Raw genomic sequence first — 19,787 nt, forward strand, 5'->3', positions numbered from 1 at the left:
GAAAGAGGAACACATAAATGATACCACAGTGTCCAAGTCCAGACGGTGGAGAGATCTCTAGCAGGAAACCTATGCTTTTTCCTCCTCAGACCAATTCCAAGGCGAAAATGCAGAGAGGAGACGTTCAGTGACTAAAAGGCGCGTCAACCTATCACAGTTTCTGAACCTTCTGTGAACATCGATTGGAAATGTAATGATTTTAAGGAACTTCTTAGTTTTAAGATACCTAATTTTTTAGAGCAGGATCTCTCAACCTCGGTGCTACTGACATCTTGGGCTGGTTAACTCTTTTGTATGCATCGATCCTATAATCTCACTTCTAGGACGTGATCGTAAGAAAATCAGAAATGTGAAGTAAGATCTATGTACAGAGTTGTTCATGATAGGGTCATCTAGAATACAGAACCAGTCCAGGTGTGTCTGGGGGAACTCTATGCCTCTCATAGGGGAATATGAAGTGAGTCGTGGCACATTCATACAATAGACTATTTTGCATTCATCTTAAATTCATCTTAAATAACATTTATAAGGACTTTTTACTGGCATAAAAATTCTTATGGCATTTTTTCTCTCTCTCTGTATCTATTTATCTATACACACACACATATACATAATCAAGCTCACACTATGTGTGTGTGTGTGTGTGTGTGTGTTTGTGCATGTGTGTGTCTACATAGAGAGAGAGAGAGAGAGAAAGGGAGAGAGAGGGAGAGAAGACTGGATAGAAATAAACCAAAATATTTCTACATCAGGTACATGTTTTAATTATGATCAGCAAAACAAGAAATACCTTTTTTAAAAATTGACCAAGAGCTAAAAGTTCATATAAATTTCATATTGAAGTAATTATTCTGAATGAGAGAACTCGTTATGTTATTTTTCTCATATGGAGGTGTGGGAATACGTAATATCACATGGAAAATTTTTCATCAGAAATGTTCGGTGTAAAACAACCTGGTGCTTATAAGGCTAAGCTGTGGGTACCTGGAGAATATAGTGGGGGCCACATGCGCATTCGTGCATGCTGTCAAGTTGCTGTTGCTCAGCGCAGTGCCGGCCTTCTGTTCTATTTCTGTTTTGATTTCCTCCAGAGTTTCAAACCATAAAACAAGACTATTGATTTTGTTTGCTTATTTGCAGGCCTCCAGACAGTGGGCATATTCCGAGTTGGAAGCTCAAAAAAGAGAGTGAGACAAGTAAGTAAAAAGTGAAGATTATATTGTCTGTTTCACTTGACTTTCAATTGAATTACCTCGTGCCAAGTTCAAGCTTATGCACATTCATTTCGGAATATCTTTTCTGTGTCCTCCAGCCAATTATAGTATAATTGAGTCCCAAGAGGTAAAAGACAACAACTCAGAAGCCCAGAAAGGTTGCGATGGAGTTAGGATCAAACACTCAAAAGCAAACGTCCAGACGTGTCCTTGGTGTGTACGGCCAAACAAAACTAATTTATAAATAACTTTCTGAAACCGTAAAAGCAGGAGATTCAGAGAGTACCTAATTAGTAAGTGATAAGAAATAGAAAACAGTTGTATAGCAGCCATTTTCACTAAAATGCAATGTGAATAATGCCATTAATATTATCTTCATGTAAGATGCTATGTTTATGGCTTTACTTTCTTGAAAATAAATAATTGTTATGAAGTGTCCGTGGAACCATTGATCCCCAGTTCATTTTTCATATAGAGACTGTGCCCTGGGACTCCTTCAGCACTCTGTGACATTCTTGAGACAGAAGTTTGATGTTAGAGCTTCAGGAATAGGTTCCTGTGATCAGGCAGGTGTCTGTGTTCATGATGGCTTCATAAAAAGGAAACCGTCCTTTGAGAGAAGAACTCATTTGTTGGCTAAAAGAAAATTAAAATGTTATTTTCCTTTTGTTGGTTCCAACAGAAAGAAATAAGGACGTCACCAACTCAAAAATGAAGCCAAATCAAAATAATTTTTAGTTGGATGAAGCTGAAGAAATGATATTTGTTCATACTCTTGAAACTAACTGAAATCTGTCTCTTTTTTGTCAAGATAAGAGGGGCTTTTGGAGGAAGTATGTTTTCTCTTTGGTTCGTTGGTCGATATTTTATTTTTAATAGTCACGCAAAAGACTATTGAACTCTATTTAACATTTCGCAACAGGACTCAGGAAGAAACGCAGTTTAGTAACATTTCTTAAGCCTCTCACCTATGCGGAATTGCAGAATATTTTCACAAGCGTTGTCTCATTGAATCTGCCCACCAGCTGTGAGAGTAGCCCCTTTGAACCACTTCTTTTGAGAATTAGAGAGATTAAGAAACTTAAGATCACTCAATGTAGCCAGCGTCAGACTCAAGATGAGTGTTAAGTTCAGGATCATGCAATTTAGACCATGCTCTTTCCATGGTCCATTCTTACTGCATATGTGTGTGCTCAGAAAAGAAACGTGGTGTGTATGAATGATCACAGATAGGAGTGGAAGGCTGAGGAGTTGCCTGGAATCGATGAGTGATCCAGGGGCAGTCACGGGCATTCTCATCAGATGGACAGGTGGCGAGTGTCAGAAATGACTTCTCTGTCATATGTGGATCCACCGAAGGAAAACCTTTGCATGGAGATTATCTAATAAAAATATGATTGGTGCTTATTTAGACTTAGATTTCAAGTATGAAATATGCTCTAACTCACCATGTTATCTTGTTATACCCCTTCTTAGCACCCTACACTTTTCTTTCAGAATAATTGCCACAATATTGGGGGTTAATTTATCATTTGTCGCCGATACATAAGAGGTTGAGCTGTCAGCGATGAAAGTCGGATGCAGAGTTATGACTCCGTTTTTCTTGCTCTTGTGTTTTCCTGTTGCTATAAATGCTAATAAACCTAGTATAATGATTCGAGGCAGAGAATCCTTCTGGGAGCTGTTAGTAAGGCTGCTTTGACAAATCGAAGACAGTTTTTATTTAGTTATCGTCATCTTTCAAGTCTTAGTCACGAATGGCTCATCGGGATTTTTAATTTCGTTGCCTGCAGAAAACTCTTTTTGCTTTCTTGTTGAGTATTTCTCTAAAATGTCAAAATTCCAACGTGGTAGGACGGCTGACATGCAAAACTGCTGTATAATAGATTCATTCCTCCCTTCCACATTTACAGTTGACCTAACCCCTTAGCTCTTTTTCCCAACCTTCTGGATGTCGTTATTGAGCCCTTCTGCTTGCATCATTGATGATAAACCCACAGATACGTTTATTCGATTATATATATATAGATATATCTATCTATCTATCTATCTATCTATCTATCTATATAGATAGATATATAATTATCTGAATGATGGTATATATAATGTTTTCAACACTTCAGGCTCCCTTTTGCCCCCTCAAATTTTGCCTATTCTTGAGCTAGATTTAAGTGGAGCTATATCTCAAATACTTTTCCTTAGCTGACTTCTTTCACTAAATATTAGCTCTATGAGATTTACCCATGTTTTTGAGTGTTCCAGTATGTTCCAGTGTTCCTAATACGTTGGGCCAGGTTGCATAGACTCTGTGCATCAAGGCGACACGTTGTTTGCTTCTCCTCATTGGGTCTGCATGACCTTAATACCAGATGCCGCAAGTCACCGCCCTTCTTTTGCTGGGCACTGAACGTAGAGGTATGGTGTTATGAAGTTGCCAGTTGAACTGTTATTTTTCCAGTTACGTGAGGAATTCGACCGTGGGGTTGATGTCTCTCTGGAGGAAGAGCACAGCGTTCACGATGTGGCTGCCTTGTTGAAGGAGTTCCTGAGGGACATGCCAGACCCCCTTCTCACCAGGGAGCTGTACACAGCTTTCATCAACACTCTCTGTGCGTACTCCGGCCATTAGCAGGGACGTGACCCTGAATTACCGCTATGTCCGGCGCCCCCATCAAAACTTTGTGCTTGTTTTGTCCTTATTTCTTCGACTCTGATGAGTGGGCTATTTGGGGAATTTTCTAATATTTACCCTGGGGAGAATTAGCATGAAGAAAGTTGCAGTAGGACAAATGGAAGTAGCCAAGAAGAATTTGGGATGCTTTCAGATGACCCTAGAATAGTACAAAGTGCCATACGTTGATGCTTTGAAGTAACGGCAAGAGTTCACATTGAGCCTGGGACTGAAAATGAGTTTGCATTTCTGGTACAAGGAAGGAGGGAGTCACAGGAACCCAGAGTGAGAAAAGGAGGCAGGCAACATTCCATCGAAGCAGGATGGCATAGCCCAGTGCCGAGACTTTCACTATGGCTGCTTCAGGGCTATAGACACACATGCCATGGAGAAGATGAAGGCAGAAGGGGGGAGGAATAGGCCAGAGCTGTGTCAGCCTCCAGACAATTCTTCCTCCAATGCTGCAATTCAAATCAGACTACAGAAGAGAGAGAAGACACTGTCATACCGTGTCTTGGCTGTTGACAACCAAAAGCCTATTTCTTGCTCAACAGAAAAGAGCCTGAAATCTGGTTTTTAAAAATTCGATCTGCAAAATGTTTACCACTTCTCGGTCCTTGTTAGTAAATATCTATCAAAAGTGAAAGAGTGCAGTCCATAAGGTGAACGATGAGTAATGCCAGGGCAAGGAGGAAGAAGAAAGTCAGAGAAAGGATGCTACCTCTTTAATCTGGATTATAACGCTTGGCCTAGATGTTATATTTCTATTTCTCCAGGTCTACTTTATCTTTCTATCTCTCATAGAACCTTGCTATTAAATTGCTAAGTCAATGGGAGAGTGGATGAAATGTAACTTACTCTGATGATCCATTCTGACGACCATTGAGAGGGGGCCTCTCCTCCGAGCCTGAATGGTGCGAGTTTCCCTGTTTACTTAGAGCACCTCTTTTTGCCTCGCTCAGTGCTGCAGCCAGAGGAACAGCTGGGCACCTTGCAGCTCCTCATCTACCTTCTACCTCCCTGCAACTGCGATACGCTCCACCGCCTCCTGCAGTTCCTCGCCATCGTCGCCAGACACGCCAATGACAACATCAGCAAAGACGGGCAGGAGGTATGCACCCCTCTGCTGCTGCAGATGCTCTGACTTTTCCTTCTTCCTGTTTTAAAAGGGCACTCTGTCGATTTGGTCAAACGTTTCACCTGGAAGAAATGGCATCTTTCCTTTCCCCATCCACCTGTCTATGTAGGAAGAACTAATGCCGGGTTTGCTCTGGAGGGACAGTTCCTAAAAGCACATAGGCCACTAACCTCTTATGTTTCAAGGATGCTTCTAAAGGAAGCTGTCATTTTCCACTGTGATGCTTTATTGAATTTCCATTTGTGTGAGGAAAACAAACAATGAGCTACAGAGTACTCACAATCATGAAAAAAATGGAGTAATGGAGATGGGGGGAGATTGCTGTCCTTGTCACTAATTTGATCTGCTTCTTTAACCTGGAGCCAAAATGTGATGTCGCCTCTTTATTCTTCCAGTTCGTTCTTGGAGCTCCCATCTACCCTAGAGCTAGACGTCTGGGATCTTCCTTTTGAGAAATCCTTTCTCTCCTTAACCACTACCCCCCAAATAGGGACTGCTCAATGCATCGGAAGGCCAGTCCTGCTTCCAGATCAGGTGTAGAAGGAACTGGAAGGTCTCATCTGCCGAACATTGCCAGTCATCTTGATGCCACATGGTGTCAACTGTGGAATGTCCATTAACGACGTTCTTGTTGGACCTGGTCCCCACTCAGGCCCTACCGTGTCTGCCCCATCTGAGTTCTTAAGCTCTGGTTCACTTTGGTCATGGTCACGCACTTCAAGGTGATTTTAGGTTTCGCCCTTGGACAAGTGAGAGGCTGGCATCAATTTTAGGTGCCCCTTTAGCAAGGAACCTCTTTAATCTTTACCTTAACAAGAGACCTATTTCTCTTTCTGATACAATACAGTAATACTTCTCCTTGACCTTGGATTTCCCAGGAGATCTTAGACTTTTTAATAAGCTAACGCGCATTGTAAATCATCAAGAAGGAGCCAAAGGCATTCCAAACTTAACCACAAACTTATTTTTTTAAAAAAACCCTTGTTGAGCAAAACTCAGCTCTATCATGGATTCAATCTGTGTTTGCCAAATTTCTTTTCCAAAAGTCCTGGTCGTGTATAATTTTTTTTTTTTTTTTTTTACTTTAATCCAGAAAGGCAATTCCACATTTCTTTTTCTCCCTGTCATAATGAGAATGGAACTTTCCTGAGTTAGCCCTTCATCTCCATAGCAGTTATAATTAGTGAAACCTCTGCTGGCTTCAGGTTTCATAACATGGCACTGATGGCTTATTTCAGCAGACACAGCTCTTTGATGGATACGCTATAATTCTCATAATTGTTAAGTAGTTATATTACCCACCTGGGTGTCTTCCTTTATCGATGGAGATATAATAGAAGCTGTCGAATCAGCTGCCTAATCATTGGGTAAAGACAGAGCCCTGTCTGTGTTTCTAGGTATTTCAGTTGCTCTCTGGCGTTTCTTAAGTACTATGTGAGAAGGAAAAAGTCGGGTCTTAGGCAATTAAGAAGGCATTGAGGAGAGCACAAAGTCCAACTGAACTCAGTCTTGCTTTTTTTAGAATCATGTTCAGACACGCTCTTTCAGTCCCAATACTGAACAGGACTCCTTCGCCTCTGCCGAAGAGAAGGAGATATTCCCGGATAGGTACATACACAACTGAGCTGAAATACTAGCTATCATTGATGCGTGTCCTACCATGTGCCAGCTATTACATATTATAGTCAGTCCTCCATTACATAAGAGAGATGTCATTGTCCCCGTGTTTCAGAGGTGGAAAGTGAGGGCTAGAGGGGTTAAATCACATACCCAGTATCCCACAGGGAGCATCCACTTGTGATCATGCAAGTTGTATATTTGCGCGTTTCACAACTCCGGTGGAGGCGCCATGTACATCATAGTCACTGTAGATGTACAGAGATATGAGGACAGTATCCCAGTGAGTGGAAGGCAGTAAAATATCTTGAGGAAGAGGCTCCTTTTTCTAATTTACACAAAATTGTCATGTTGGGTACTGGTTAGGTCGATCCTGTGACTACTAAATTCCCAGCTGTGCCTCAAACCCAAACCAATCTAACTTACTAAGAATGGAAATATAGAATAGGAAGTAGAAAAGATCTACTAGTCTAGTTCAGGTTTAAATTCAGAGTTTCTCAGCCTCCATATGATTGACATTTGAGACTTGGTAATTCTTTGTCCTAGGAGCTGCCCTGTGCACTGTGGGATGTGCAGCTGCAGCATCCTTGGCCACTACTCACTTGATGCCAGTAGCAACTCCTCCCGCAGCCCTAGTTGCAACAAACAAAAGTGTCTCTTGACATTGCTAAGTATCTTGTGGGGGCAACGGGGCGGGGGGCAGAGTCACCCCTGGTCGAGAGCACTTGGTAGCTTTATAACTCACTATCCATGCATGTGTCCTTGGAGAGCTCTATTAACCTTCCTAAACTTGAGTTTCTTTATCTGAACTTCGAGAATACGAATTCTTCAACTGGCACTGTGCAATGGTTGGGAAGACTAGTTACTATAAGGAACGTGAAAATATCCTGGTAACAACAAAGTCATACAGGGAAGAGAGAGATTACAAGGGTTTCTAGACAGTCTCGACCTAAACCTTGAATCAAAATGAAGGGTTAGTAACCAAAAATTAAAGCAGCTGGAGAAGTATGAGGAGAGCATTGCTCCTGTGAAATGGTTAAAAATTACAGGAAAGCAAGCAGCCCGTGCGGCCATCTTGGATTGGAGTAAAGGCCCTGGAGTGGGAAAGTACTGATGAGGTATGAGGGGGAAATGGGGCCATGTTCATAGAGTAACGAACGCCTGATTCTTTTAGGTTCTGAATCTTTGGAAGGACTCCACTAAGGTGATATACCCGTGTTGTAGATTGGTTAGAGACAGGGAGGGAGAGAGGTAGGAAGCTTTTGTATGAATGTGGAAAATAGCAATTGACATTTAAAATGTTTCCATGTAAGAATGACCTTGTTATTTGAATCACATATATCTTGGGCACCTACCCTGAGTTCTTCTAAACCAGTGAGCGTTGTTCAGGAATTTTCTAATTACTGTTCCTGGGATGCTGTGGCATCTAAGAGATGGAGGCGGGGAAAACACAAGGCGAATGTAGAATTGGAGAATGCAGTACAGAGTCCCTGCAGAACTTCAGAGAAGTGAGGAATGTGAACCAGAAAAGTTAGGAATGGCTTCGTGAAGGAGATTGAATTTAACCTACACATCAACGGGTGTGTGGGGATTGAGCGAAAGGGCGCCTGGGGGATTGAATAAACAGACCACGTCAGCGTCGCATAGGGATGGGAGTTAGCACCCTTCTGGTGCAACTTAAGAGTAGAGGAAGAGGAATGAGAGAAAGGTTCTTTGTTTATCACTTTTTCAGTTGGTTTGGCATGAGCAGGTAGAGGATACAGAACAGGCAGTCTGGAGTGAGGCAAAAATTGTAAAATACGATGAAGAAACGAAGCAGTTTTCAGGTTTTTGTTTTACCTTTTGTTAATTTGTGTTAGATGTGTTATCTTTTTTTAGGATAGTTGTCATGGATTGGAACATGGGACAAAATTGAATCAGAGCATCAAGAAGTTTGGAGCGTCACAAAGGCCCTGCCAGCACCTTGCTACATAACCTTGTATTTTTAAAATAGAGGAAGAGGAAGGAAAACAGAGACAGGGTGGGGGAGGTCTGAGCTTCCTCCTTGATCAAATGAACATGATATTTCCTTTCTAATAGCTGCTTAAAATTCAATGCATTATTAACTAATGGGATCTTAAAGGAGTCTAAAGGAAGAGTGAGAAAAATCATTGATTAGTCAATCAATCAGTGCCTATCTTGGGAAAAGTAGCGGTATTTTATCAAATCGTGGTGTTTTCTGTCTTGCGTTTGTTTTGTTTTATTCCATTTTGTCTAGTCTGCTATTTGCTTTGCTCCTTAGGGGGATAAAGAAATTCTCAAAGTAAGAAGGATTTCATTTCTTCTAGAAAGAACATTGCAGGAATATAATTAAAGTTTTTCAGGTTGTCCCAGGACCCTCCGGCATTACGTGGAAAATGCGATGTGAATATGCACTTTTTGGTGAAAGAGTTTGTAGCTTGCCTTTAGTTTTCAGAGAGCCTGTGAGGCAGTAAAGAAGTTAGAACCACCAAGTAGAGGCGGGATTGCTGACCTTTAAGGAAGTCCACGCCTCCAAGAAGTGGGAGGTTGGCTTTGGGACTGAAGCGGGACAAGTGCCTTGCTCTCCTCATCCCCGTCCCGGCCTCGCTTGGCAACCAATTGTCACGTTTCCCCATGCTATGACAGGGTCTGCCGCTCAAGAGCAAACGGTGGGAGGTGCAGGGTAGTGATGAAAAGCGTGGCGCTGCCTGAAGTCAGGCCACCAGCTTCGCTTCTCAGTTCCATCGCCTTCCGACTCTGGGCTCTGGGTGTCACTTCCCCGTCTGTAAAAATAAGGGCGACAGCGAGTTTATAGAGAGAAAGAATTGAAACAGCCTGTGGAAAGCCCTTAGCCTAGTGCCTGTACATGCTAAACTTTTAACAAATGTGAGCTATTCATATTAGGTTTAGAAACGATCTAGAATGCTTATTTAGTAGAGATAAAACGTGTCCTTGAATTAGCTGGCTAATAATGAAATAATGAACCGATCCCAAGTGTACATTTCATTCCCCAGACATAGTCATATATACGCTGAGACATGGGCAGCGAGGGTGAAAGCTGTCGTGAACAAGTCTCCAATCTGAAAAATAGTAAAACAAAAACAAAACAAAACAGCGTTAACAAACCACAGCAGCGTGGTCTGCAGCTGGAATCTCTGTGCGATTTTACAGACGGATCGTATTGCATTCCCAGAATAGCAACACAAGGAGAGAGCGGAAACAGAGTTCTGGGTCGTCCTTATACTAAACAGTCTTTTAAAAGAAAACAAAATCTTCTATTTGTTTATGTTTAAAAAATGAGAAAACTTTCATGGATGGATTTGAAAATGGCACGTATTTCATTTTAGCCTTAGCCACGAATTTGCAGGAATGAAAAATAAAATGAAAACTTGTCAAGTCCTATATCACTGAAATAAAATAGAGAGAAAAAATAATTGAACAGTCATACATACATAAAGGGCACTTTCTGGAAAACTCCCAGTGTTTACCGCATGAAATCGTTTTACTGGTGGCAAAGCAGAAAACGACCTCGCATTCTAAAAATAACGCCCCCCTCAAAAAAACTTAAATCATTTCTTCAATTACGAAAATAATTAATTAAATACAAAATAAAATAAATAAAAAATTAAAATAAAAAAATAACTAATAAAAATAACGCCCCCCATGTGTCGTGCTGGGGTTGCAGGGCCAGGGAGCCACCAGCTCAAGGCTCCGCAGGACGAGGGCGGGACTCTGGAAGCTTTGCCTTGGCTGTGAGTTAGGACTCTTGAATTCTACGTCGTGCACCCAGGCGCCTCTCAAAGGCTGTGCGGATCTTCTCAGGCAAAGGGTCCCCACCAAAAGCCATGGTTCCCATATTTATCCAGGAATTCCTAGATTTTCAACAGCAACAGAAGAATACAAATTTGCCTACACCAGTGGTTCTCAACCAGGGGCAATTTTGCCCCACAGGAGACATATGGCAATGACTGTCACCTGGCCCTTGCCTGCCTTTCTTGCACAACCCTCTGCCATACCGAGCTTCCTAGGGGGCCTTAAGGCAACGGTCTCCAACCTTTTTGGCACCAGGGACTGGTGCTCTTATGAGAATCTAACGCCTGATGATCTGAGGTGGAGCTGAGGCGGTGATGCTGGCGCTGGGGAGCGGCCGCAAATACAGACGAAGCTTCCCTCGCCAGCTGCTCACCTCCTGCTGTGCGGCCCAGTTCCTGACAGGCCACTGACCGGTACCGGTCCATGGCTCGGGACTTGGAGAACCCTGCCTTCGAGTATTTTACATGTTTCTGTCTTTGCATATGGTGTTCTCACCACTGTGAAATTGCCTTCTACCTCAGCTCCTCTGCTTTTCAGCTTAGCAAACTCTGTTCTTCCTTCAAGGGTTTGTGCAAATATTGCCACTTCTTTGGAATGTCCCTTGGGCCTCCAGAGTTGACAGCTTCATATTTTATATTCACTACTTATAATTGATAAGTTTATTTACACTCTAGAATGTGAAATCCTTTAAAATAAGGATGTGTTATGATCATCGTTGGGGAAAAAAAAATTTTCTGTGTAATTCCATTCATATAAAAGTTTAAAAAGCAAAACTAATCTATGACAATAAAGATCAGAATAGTGGTTGCCTCTTGGAAGAGTCTATAACTTATATCTATGCACTTTTAAATATAAATTATACCTCAATAAAAAAAAAAGAATAAAAGAAGGTGTCTATTGTTTTCTTCTTCCCAGATTAATAACGCATTATTTATTTACCCATTTTTTTTCACTGCCCTGCTTCTTTTGAAAAAGATTTGAGGTGACTTACAAAGATGTATTGTGTTGAACTGTATTTATAAGTGAAGAAATCTGGGTGATACTAAAATGAGGCCACAAAATAAGATGAAATCGGACGTGAGGGTAGTCCTCGGCCTTAATGTTAGGGAGTCCTGTGCGCTTCCTAGGGGCGAACTGTGATTAGAATCCATGAAAAATGCCTATGGTGGGTGCTGAGTGGATGGATTCATAGAATGATGATGGATTGACGGATGAAGAAATAGATGAATGGATGGTTGGTTGGACGGATGGATAAGTTGATAGATGAATGGTTGGTTGGATGGATGGATAAATGGATAGATGGGCATCAATATTTTTTTGAAAGCGGACAGAATAGACATTTTATATAGTACCAGTTTCACAATAAATGACTTAGACTTGTAAAATTTTACTCAGTATGCTATTGAAATGACTGCTGCACAATGAGCTTCAATCAAAGAGATGAAGCAAAAGGAAAATGATGGCGCCCCTCATGGGTACCGCCGAAGATGATGGCGTCCTTACAGGAAAAGGAAAAAAATGAAAGGAAAAAAGGTTCCATTGATTACTGGACCACTCAGCATTTCGAAAAGCAAAAAATAACAATAATTCTTATATTCTCTGCTCCTATAGGTCACTGGGAACAAAATGACATCTCTGAACTTGGCCACCATATTTGGACCCAACCTGCTACACAAGCAGAAGTTATCAGACAAAGAATTCTCGGTGCAGAGTTCAGCCCGCGCTGAGGAGAGCACAGCCATCATTGCTGTGGTGCAGAAGATGATTGAAAACTATGAAGCCCTGTTCATGGTAGGTGGCCCTTCTTTGGCAGGGCATCTCAGTAGACTGCCTATTGATCGATGGCCTTTTGGTGGCATAATGAAACTCAGTCACACTGCCCTCTGTTCTATAGTGCTGGTGATTGAATTCACCGGAAGCCAGTCAGTTTCAATAGGAGTAGAAATTTACAACCTATGATATCACTCTAAGTTTGTGATTCTGTGTTTAATCAAATATGTTCAAATCACAAAGTTTATTTCGTTGTCCTCTAAACAATGGTCACGTTTTAGACTCATTTAATTATTCATATAGCATTGCCTTTGCTCAAAATATTGATAAAATCCTTTTTTTGGAATTATATATGGCCCTCTTGAATTCATATATTCATAACCATCTTCAGAGATGGCACCTCCTCCAAGATCAATATTGGCGTCTTACCTCCTCCGTGAAGCTTCACCTGTCTTTCCTGTGTCCTTCTCATGTCACTTTCTCATGTCATTTCTGTTCCTTGAACCCCATTACTGTTCTTACCGATGTTTATCTTAACATTGCACTATAGTCATTTATGACTATTTCCCCTAGTACATTATAAACACATTTAAAACATGGGCTGTACCCTTGTTATCTCTTCTCTGTATCCTCTGTACACTTTTGAGACGCCCTTCGTCTGGCAGGCACTCAGTAAATATTTTTTTGATTTGTATTGAATTACCAGTTCCTGTTTTCCTTCAAAAAACTGCATTGCTTGCTCCAACTTCCCTTGAAACATTAGAACAAATGCCAACTCTCTTCTATTTCTGTTCACCACTCATATTGCTTGTCAAAATTTACAGGAAATTCGTCCATGTTTCTTCTCTCGTTTCTCTAGTGTCAATGTGCAAACACTCCCCATAAATCTTACTCATTCCACTAGAGCCTTTTGTGTTTTCTTCAACCAAGTGTGCTAGTTCCCTCTTTTAAACCTCCTTAATATTTTGTCTATATTTGTCAAGTGCCTTGCATTATATTTATTTCCAAATCTGTCTAATACCAACTACTTTTTATAAATTTGAGAGCCAGTGATTTTCAATCTTTTCCCTCTGTGTCTTACCTATGTGATCGTGACCTAGTAATTCAATACTTGATAAGCATCCATTTCAGCTTTCATGAAATGAGAAAAATAAAAATATGACCAGGGTGGTTCCCAGAACCATTTGATAAGTGAAAGTATTCTGCAGACTGTAAAATTCGATGCAAATGGTAGGTAATAATTACATAAATTAACCAGTATGAGCTGGCTCAAATCTCAGTACTTCAACACAACAGACATAAATATCTTGTTGACAAATAGTCTAATCAGATGTTTGGTTGTCAGCCTTCCGGGTGGTGATTTAGGGACCCCAGCTCCTTGCATCTTGAGACTCTGAAATCCCCTAGGATTTATGGGCCAAACCTAGAAGGAACATCCGTCATGTCCACTCAGATTCCATTGGTCAGAACTCACCCACAAGCCATACTTAACTGCAAGGGAGGCACAGAAAATGCATTTAGCACGGGGAAAATTGACTGAGGTAGAAAGATGCCTCACTCCTCTTGGAGTCTCTGAAATACTGTCCCTGCGTTGCACACAGTAAGTGCTCAAAAAATGTAGAATTAGTCATTGACTCTATATAAATTTCACACTTCAGCCAAAATCCTCATAACTAATTACGTATTCAGATAAATCAAATAACTGAACTTTTCAATATTTTCCTCAAGTTTTAAGTCACATATAATCTACTTCCTGCTCTCTAGATTTTCTTTAAACAAAATAGTACCTCTCATCAATCTTAATTCTGTTCTCTACATCATGTATTCTAAGCACAGTTCTTTATATGAAACTACACACCATGAGACATTTCTTTTCACCTTGAATACTAACAGAACTCTTCCTGGCCTTCTTGAAAGAATAGTTGCCGCCATTTTCATTGTGTCATTCCCCTCTTCCCATTTCCTGCCGCTTGGACTACCACACACAGCAGAAGAACATCAGTCTTCCACCTTTTCCAGCATTTTCCAAATCTGAACTTCATTTGCCATTCTCTATAGAAACTGACATCAAGACTCTCTTGAGTGATAACCCGTATTTGGCTTCCCTAGTTGTGGTCTTTATTTCGAACGAGGCCTTTCCTGGCCACCTTGTCTAAAATACAGTCCCCCCACCACCATGTATACCCAGCCTAACTTCCTCTTTTCTTTTCCTGCTTTTTCTCCTGAGCACTCACTGCTACTAACATAGGGTTTTACTCATTTCTCTTGTTTGTTGACTGTTTCCCCATTAGAATGTAGCTCCATGACAGGATGAATTTTTGTCCTTTCCAGTTACTTTCTTTATGGCATTACGTCTGTGCCTGGTACATGGTAGAAACAAGAAATAGTGGTTGAATTAATGAATGACTCAATGGCAGTTCTGTGATCTATTCCACATTACTAATCTGTACTTCTTCTATGTATGAAAAGATTTGGGCAGGGAGGAATAAAGGAGAGCTTTCTCAGAGTAAGTTTACCATGAATGTAAGCATTCTTGATCTCCTTAGACAGATTACGAGAATTCTCTATTGAGAAAAAAGGTCAGTGGGGTTGAAGGAGAGGTGAGACAAAGATCTCGAGGCTGGATCAGTAGAAAGAGAACTGGCTCTGAGACCAGAAAAGTTTGCTGTAGTCCTGTCTTTGCTACACCTTAGCTATGTGACCTTGCCCTCTTAGATTTCTGTTTCTTTAGTTATCAGAGGACTGGGTTAGAATGCATGATTAACCAAGATCCCTTCTAGCTCTAAAATCTTCATGGTTCTGTGCCCTGGCCCTGGCTTCACCTCTTTTATTTCTGTAAAGCGCAGAGGACAATTAATCTCATGCTTTTGTAGATTCTCTTGGCATATTTGGCATTTCAGAATCTAGTTGGTTACGCCAAAGCTCGTGGCTGGTTGGCAAAACTGGTCTGTGTGGTGGACAAAAATTCAATCATGTATGTAGCTGTTTCGTTGTCTGAGAAGCTTTCAGAATTAGTACAGTAATTTAAAATGAAACGAGGAAGGATGAAGCTAGACAGGGCCGGATGGTTAAGGCGGTCACAACCGTGCAGTTTCACAGGCTTCGGAAGGCTTTATTGGGTCACACAGAAAGGCATTGCTTCCCATTGGCAATAGAAAGGAAGACTCATTGGGGAAGGTGGCTGTGAGTTTGTCCTTGAAGGCAGAACGTCTCCTGGAGGCCGCGATTCCACAGAAGAACTGGAGGAAGATAAATAAAAACCCACAGAGGCCTGGCAGGGGCCCAGAGTTTGTTCTGCGTGTTAATAGTGTCCTTCATTTCCTGATGCTTCTCCCAAGTGGCCAGCATCTAAGTTAATGGGAAAGGGAAGAAAAGAACCTGGCTTCGTCCCATGATATCGAAGAAGTGCCCAGATTCAGAGGCTGACACTCTGTTCAGGAGTCTAGCCAGGACAGTCTTTTGTACCAGTTGTTTGCTTTTCAGGCACCGGGTTGGATGTCCTAGAGCCAGAAGTTCACTCTGAAAACAGCCATCATGGTCACTGTCGAAAGGCCAAGGCAGCAGATTGTAAGAGTGGTTTTCAAAGTCGAGCCTGCAGCACAGTCACAAAGCAATTTGTCACTCCAGAGAACCAGGTCGAGTGGCATTGGCAGGGCCCCAGGGATCTGCACCTTCCGATGAATGCCTTCAGGCCATTCTGGTACTTTCCTAACCGGTCTTGGGAAACACTCAAGGTGGTGGGAAGACCAGGAGCTTTGGCACGAGCTGCCCGAGTTCAAGTCTCTACTCAGCCATGTGTTTACCGCGTAATCTCGGTCCCATAGGCTTAACTCCTATAAGCCTTCATTCTCTCATTCTAAAAAGAAAGAGATGAAATTACCTACGATCAATTTGAGAATTAGAAATGAGATTCGGAGGCCCTTGGGACAAACATTGACATATACTAGGCACTCGAAAAAAAAAAAAAAGATCACTGCTATTATTACATTAGAATGACCGGATGTCCGCCCTGTCAAAGTACTTTCACGTGTCTCTTTTTCAACGAAGCCCATCCCGACCACCGTGTGACAGCGCGAGCTGCTCCACACATGTGCTCCTCGTCCCTTGCCCTGCTCTCCTTTTTCTTTTCTCCTTAGCACTTATCACCTGTTAACTGTGTAATTTACTTATTTATCATGCTTAGTGAAACCTAATAGGATGCTAACTCTATGAAGGCAGGGGTTTTGACATTCCGGAAGAACTTTACAGAAAATGGCTGCTCAGTAATTATTTCTTGAATAAATACTGCCATAGTATATTGCTAGAAAAAATATTTTTTTTCCTGTTTGTTTGTTTGGGATTCAGTGCCCATACGCCTTCGATTTCCTTACTTTTAAATCATGACCCCCCCCCCTTTCTGATATCAACAATGATTTAAAAACTAGATAACAGGATAGCAGTGTCTGGAACACCGGAAATAAAACAGAAGGATTAGACATATCTAGAAATGGTCACTTGCGAGGCAGAAAGCATCCACCGACTAAATCATTAACACGTTAATTGTTTTGTGAAAGTTCTTGCTTCTGTGACTGATATTGGGGATCCCAGAGAAAACTCATCATTGTTCTTGGAATGAATAAGAGCTTCAGAACAGAGTGGAGAAGACTGTCAGTTCCTTCTAAGGCTGCTACTGTATGATTCCTACTAGGCTTTCTTTTTTGGAGAGAGATAAACAAGACAAGGCACCACCCCATGAGCTGATGAAGAGTCTGGAGTGCAGTGGAGACGTGGAAACGCCAGCGTGATTCCACCCCGCCTGTTCGTCAGCCTGAGCTAGGGACCAGCGCAACAGCGCATGTGGGAAATTTCAAATGAGGACTACTGGGGACAAGGGTCAGAGGCTGAGATGAGGATTCCAGGCTCCGAAGCCAAGCTTTGCTTTGTGTTCTCTTTAGTCCCCAGCGCAAATTGCATTTTCTTAAAACCTTGTTTGCATGCCAAGTCAAGGGAGTCAGGCAGTAAATCCAGGTCATCAAACAAGAAGCAGCCCCGCACCAACCGATCCAGATAATGCAATAGGATTTCCATTTTCTGTTTTATGTAACCACACTTTTTTGAATAACCACTGTTTACGTGCCAGGGGTTGGCTAGTCACTACGTACATCATCACCTTATCTAAATTTTAACACCGTTCCATAAGGAGTCAGCCTAGATCGTTTGCCCAAGTGATGCAGCAACTAAGTGAATGATTTCTGGAGCCTGATACCTCCCCACACAGAGGACAGATGCTTCAGTGTGGTGCCTCAGATATGGGGTCCATTTGCAGGGGAAGAAAGAGAATATTTTAGCCAGCTTGAAAATGGGGAGCAAAGGAGACTTTTAATGTTATTAACTCCTCTGGACTATTCCTAACACAAACCTGCCTGATGCTCAGGCCAGCAGATGGCTGCGAGAGCCGGTGCGTGCTTCTTCGGGAGCCTGTTCACCGTGTCCCTATCCGCAATAACAGAGCGTGTGTACTGTTAGAGACACGTACAGGTGGAAGGGAGCAGAAGCACGTTATACCTGAGCTGTTTCCACTTCCTGTAACCTGTTGCCATGGAGCAAAAGCTGCTCATTTTTCTCCATCTTCCTTTCTTGAGTTATCCTCTGACACAGCTCCAATTGCCAAAAACGCTGCCTGGCACGTATCAAGCACTTGAGAAAAAAAATGTTAAATTTAATGAATTCTGACTCTCCAAATGCACCCAGATGCCCTTACATAGCATTAAGTCATCCTCCATGACAGAGCCACACAAAAGGTCTAGACTGGTCCTGCCTGCGCTTGAACTGTTGCACCTATAAACGGCCAGTGATTTCTTTCACTGTGTTTGCTAATGGGGAAAAAAAAAAGTCATCATGACTTCCGGTGATATTTACCTCTGCTAAGGAGTGTTAGAGTTTTAAATGCCAAAGCTTCCTTCTTGGTCCAGCATGAAGTGGTAGATTAGCATGGAACACCCAGTGGCAAGTATGGTAGGCCTGGGACCTGGCAATTGCTCTCAGAGATGTCCTTAATGGTTTGTTATAGTGACTTAGTAAATGGAGAAAACCGTTTTTCCCTCTCGGTGGTTTATGGAATAAACTACATCATAGCAGTTATACCCTAGGCAATCATTCAAGGTTTCAGTTTTAATCTGATAGGGCAGACTTTAATTGTGACAGTTTTATTTCTTCATATGTGCAATTGTTTACATTTTTTTCTCTGAAGCAGGAGAGTCCAAAGTTCTTTTGATTGTTGAAATAGCGTTAAGCTTTGAAGGAACACATGAAAATCTAAGAAGTGGTATCTCCAGACAAACGCAACCATAAATGGTACCCTTAGAAAATATCCAAAGTTACTCAATAGTTGGCTAAAACCCAATAGAGATTTTGATGTGAAATAGTAAATGATACGTGAAGAAGCCCCTTGGGCCGAGTTTTATTTCTTCGTTCACACATGTAGAATTGGTTGATTAAAAAAACTAATGTTTTTTTACAATCCTGCTCCTTAGTTTCCACATGGCTATATATATAAAATCGCAGAAGAAAAACAAAAAAAAAAATTGATTATTGAGTCATACTTTTCGTTTTCAGAGTTTTTGTATTGATGGGAACAATAGTTTAAGAACCTGTTAGAAAGTATCTGATGATACTCAGTTGGGAAAGGAAATTTATTTTCCAACTCTAGAAATTAATGGCCAGGAGATTTTGCTAGAGCGTGACATTATTGCTACGTTTAAGCGGAGAGAAGCCTCTAGACCAAGGTGACAAAACCAGTGTCCACCACGAAGCCCAATAACCCTGGGTTATTTTTAATTATTATTTGTAGCCATTCCGACAACATATATTGAGTACCCATTGGGTAGAAATCAGCGCCCCAGCATGTATTCTGGAAGAGCATATTACTGACTGAGTGAGTAAGTGGGTGAAGCAGGTAGGAACTTCAGGAGAACAAAGAGTAGGGAGGCAAAGAGGAGAAAAAAGAGGCAAAATTTAGGAGAGAGGGAAACAAGCATTTGACTGCAAAGAGGAGAAAAAATCAACTGCAGTTTGCTGCAAACGTCAGGATTTATTACTTTGCATGAGAAGAAGCCTAGGGAGACACGGTTTCAGTAGCTCACTCACCCTTTCGCTCTCTCTGCTCTGCCATCTTCAGCTGCAAGACACTGCAGTCATTTCCAGCATCTCTTGCAGCCATCATGACATCCAGAGATGATGGTTCCTCTCCTGCATCTTTTTGCAATATGGAGGAGAACCTTTTCCAGAAGTTCCCGTAAGACCCCCCCTTGGGGTACCTTGGCACACGTGATCTTGCCCTAGTTGCAAGGGAGGCTAGCTGACAAAAATACAACCTTAGGAGCCTACATCATTTCCAGGTGGACAAGTCAGATATTCCCTGCCGTCAGGACATTTGCTTTCCAATGTTGCGACTAAGCCAAAGATTTGAGGGCTGATGGAAGAGAAGTAACCAGAAGGGAGCAGCCATACAGAGCCTGGCTTCAAGACCATTGCAGTTGAGGGGCCAAGGGATCACAAACGGTAACTAGAAATTCCAGGGGAGGTC

General features: G+C 41.8%; 1 protein-coding gene across 4 annotated transcripts in view; it reads left to right on the forward strand.

The window, feature by feature from the left end:
• Positions 1 to 19,787, forward strand: part of ARHGAP6 (Rho GTPase activating protein 6) — a 446,194-nt gene that overhangs the window by 401,018 nt on the left and 25,389 nt on the right. For all 4 annotated transcript variants that reach the window (XM_006906035.3, XM_025041011.1, XM_015599343.2 and 1 more), the window contains exons 6-9: positions 1,141 to 1,196; positions 3,673 to 3,823; positions 4,848 to 4,996; positions 12,065 to 12,244. In XM_006906035.3, the coding sequence (XP_006906097.2) occupies positions 1,141 to 1,196; positions 3,673 to 3,823; positions 4,848 to 4,996; positions 12,065 to 12,244 (536 nt within the window). The remainder of the gene's footprint in view (positions 1 to 1,140; positions 1,197 to 3,672; positions 3,824 to 4,847; positions 4,997 to 12,064; positions 12,245 to 19,787) is intronic.

Source organism: Pteropus alecto, unplaced genomic scaffold (genome assembly GCF_000325575.1).
Source record: "Pteropus alecto unplaced genomic scaffold, ASM32557v1 scaffold511, whole genome shotgun sequence".
NCBI classification, from domain to species: domain Eukaryota; kingdom Metazoa; phylum Chordata; class Mammalia; order Chiroptera; family Pteropodidae; genus Pteropus; species Pteropus alecto.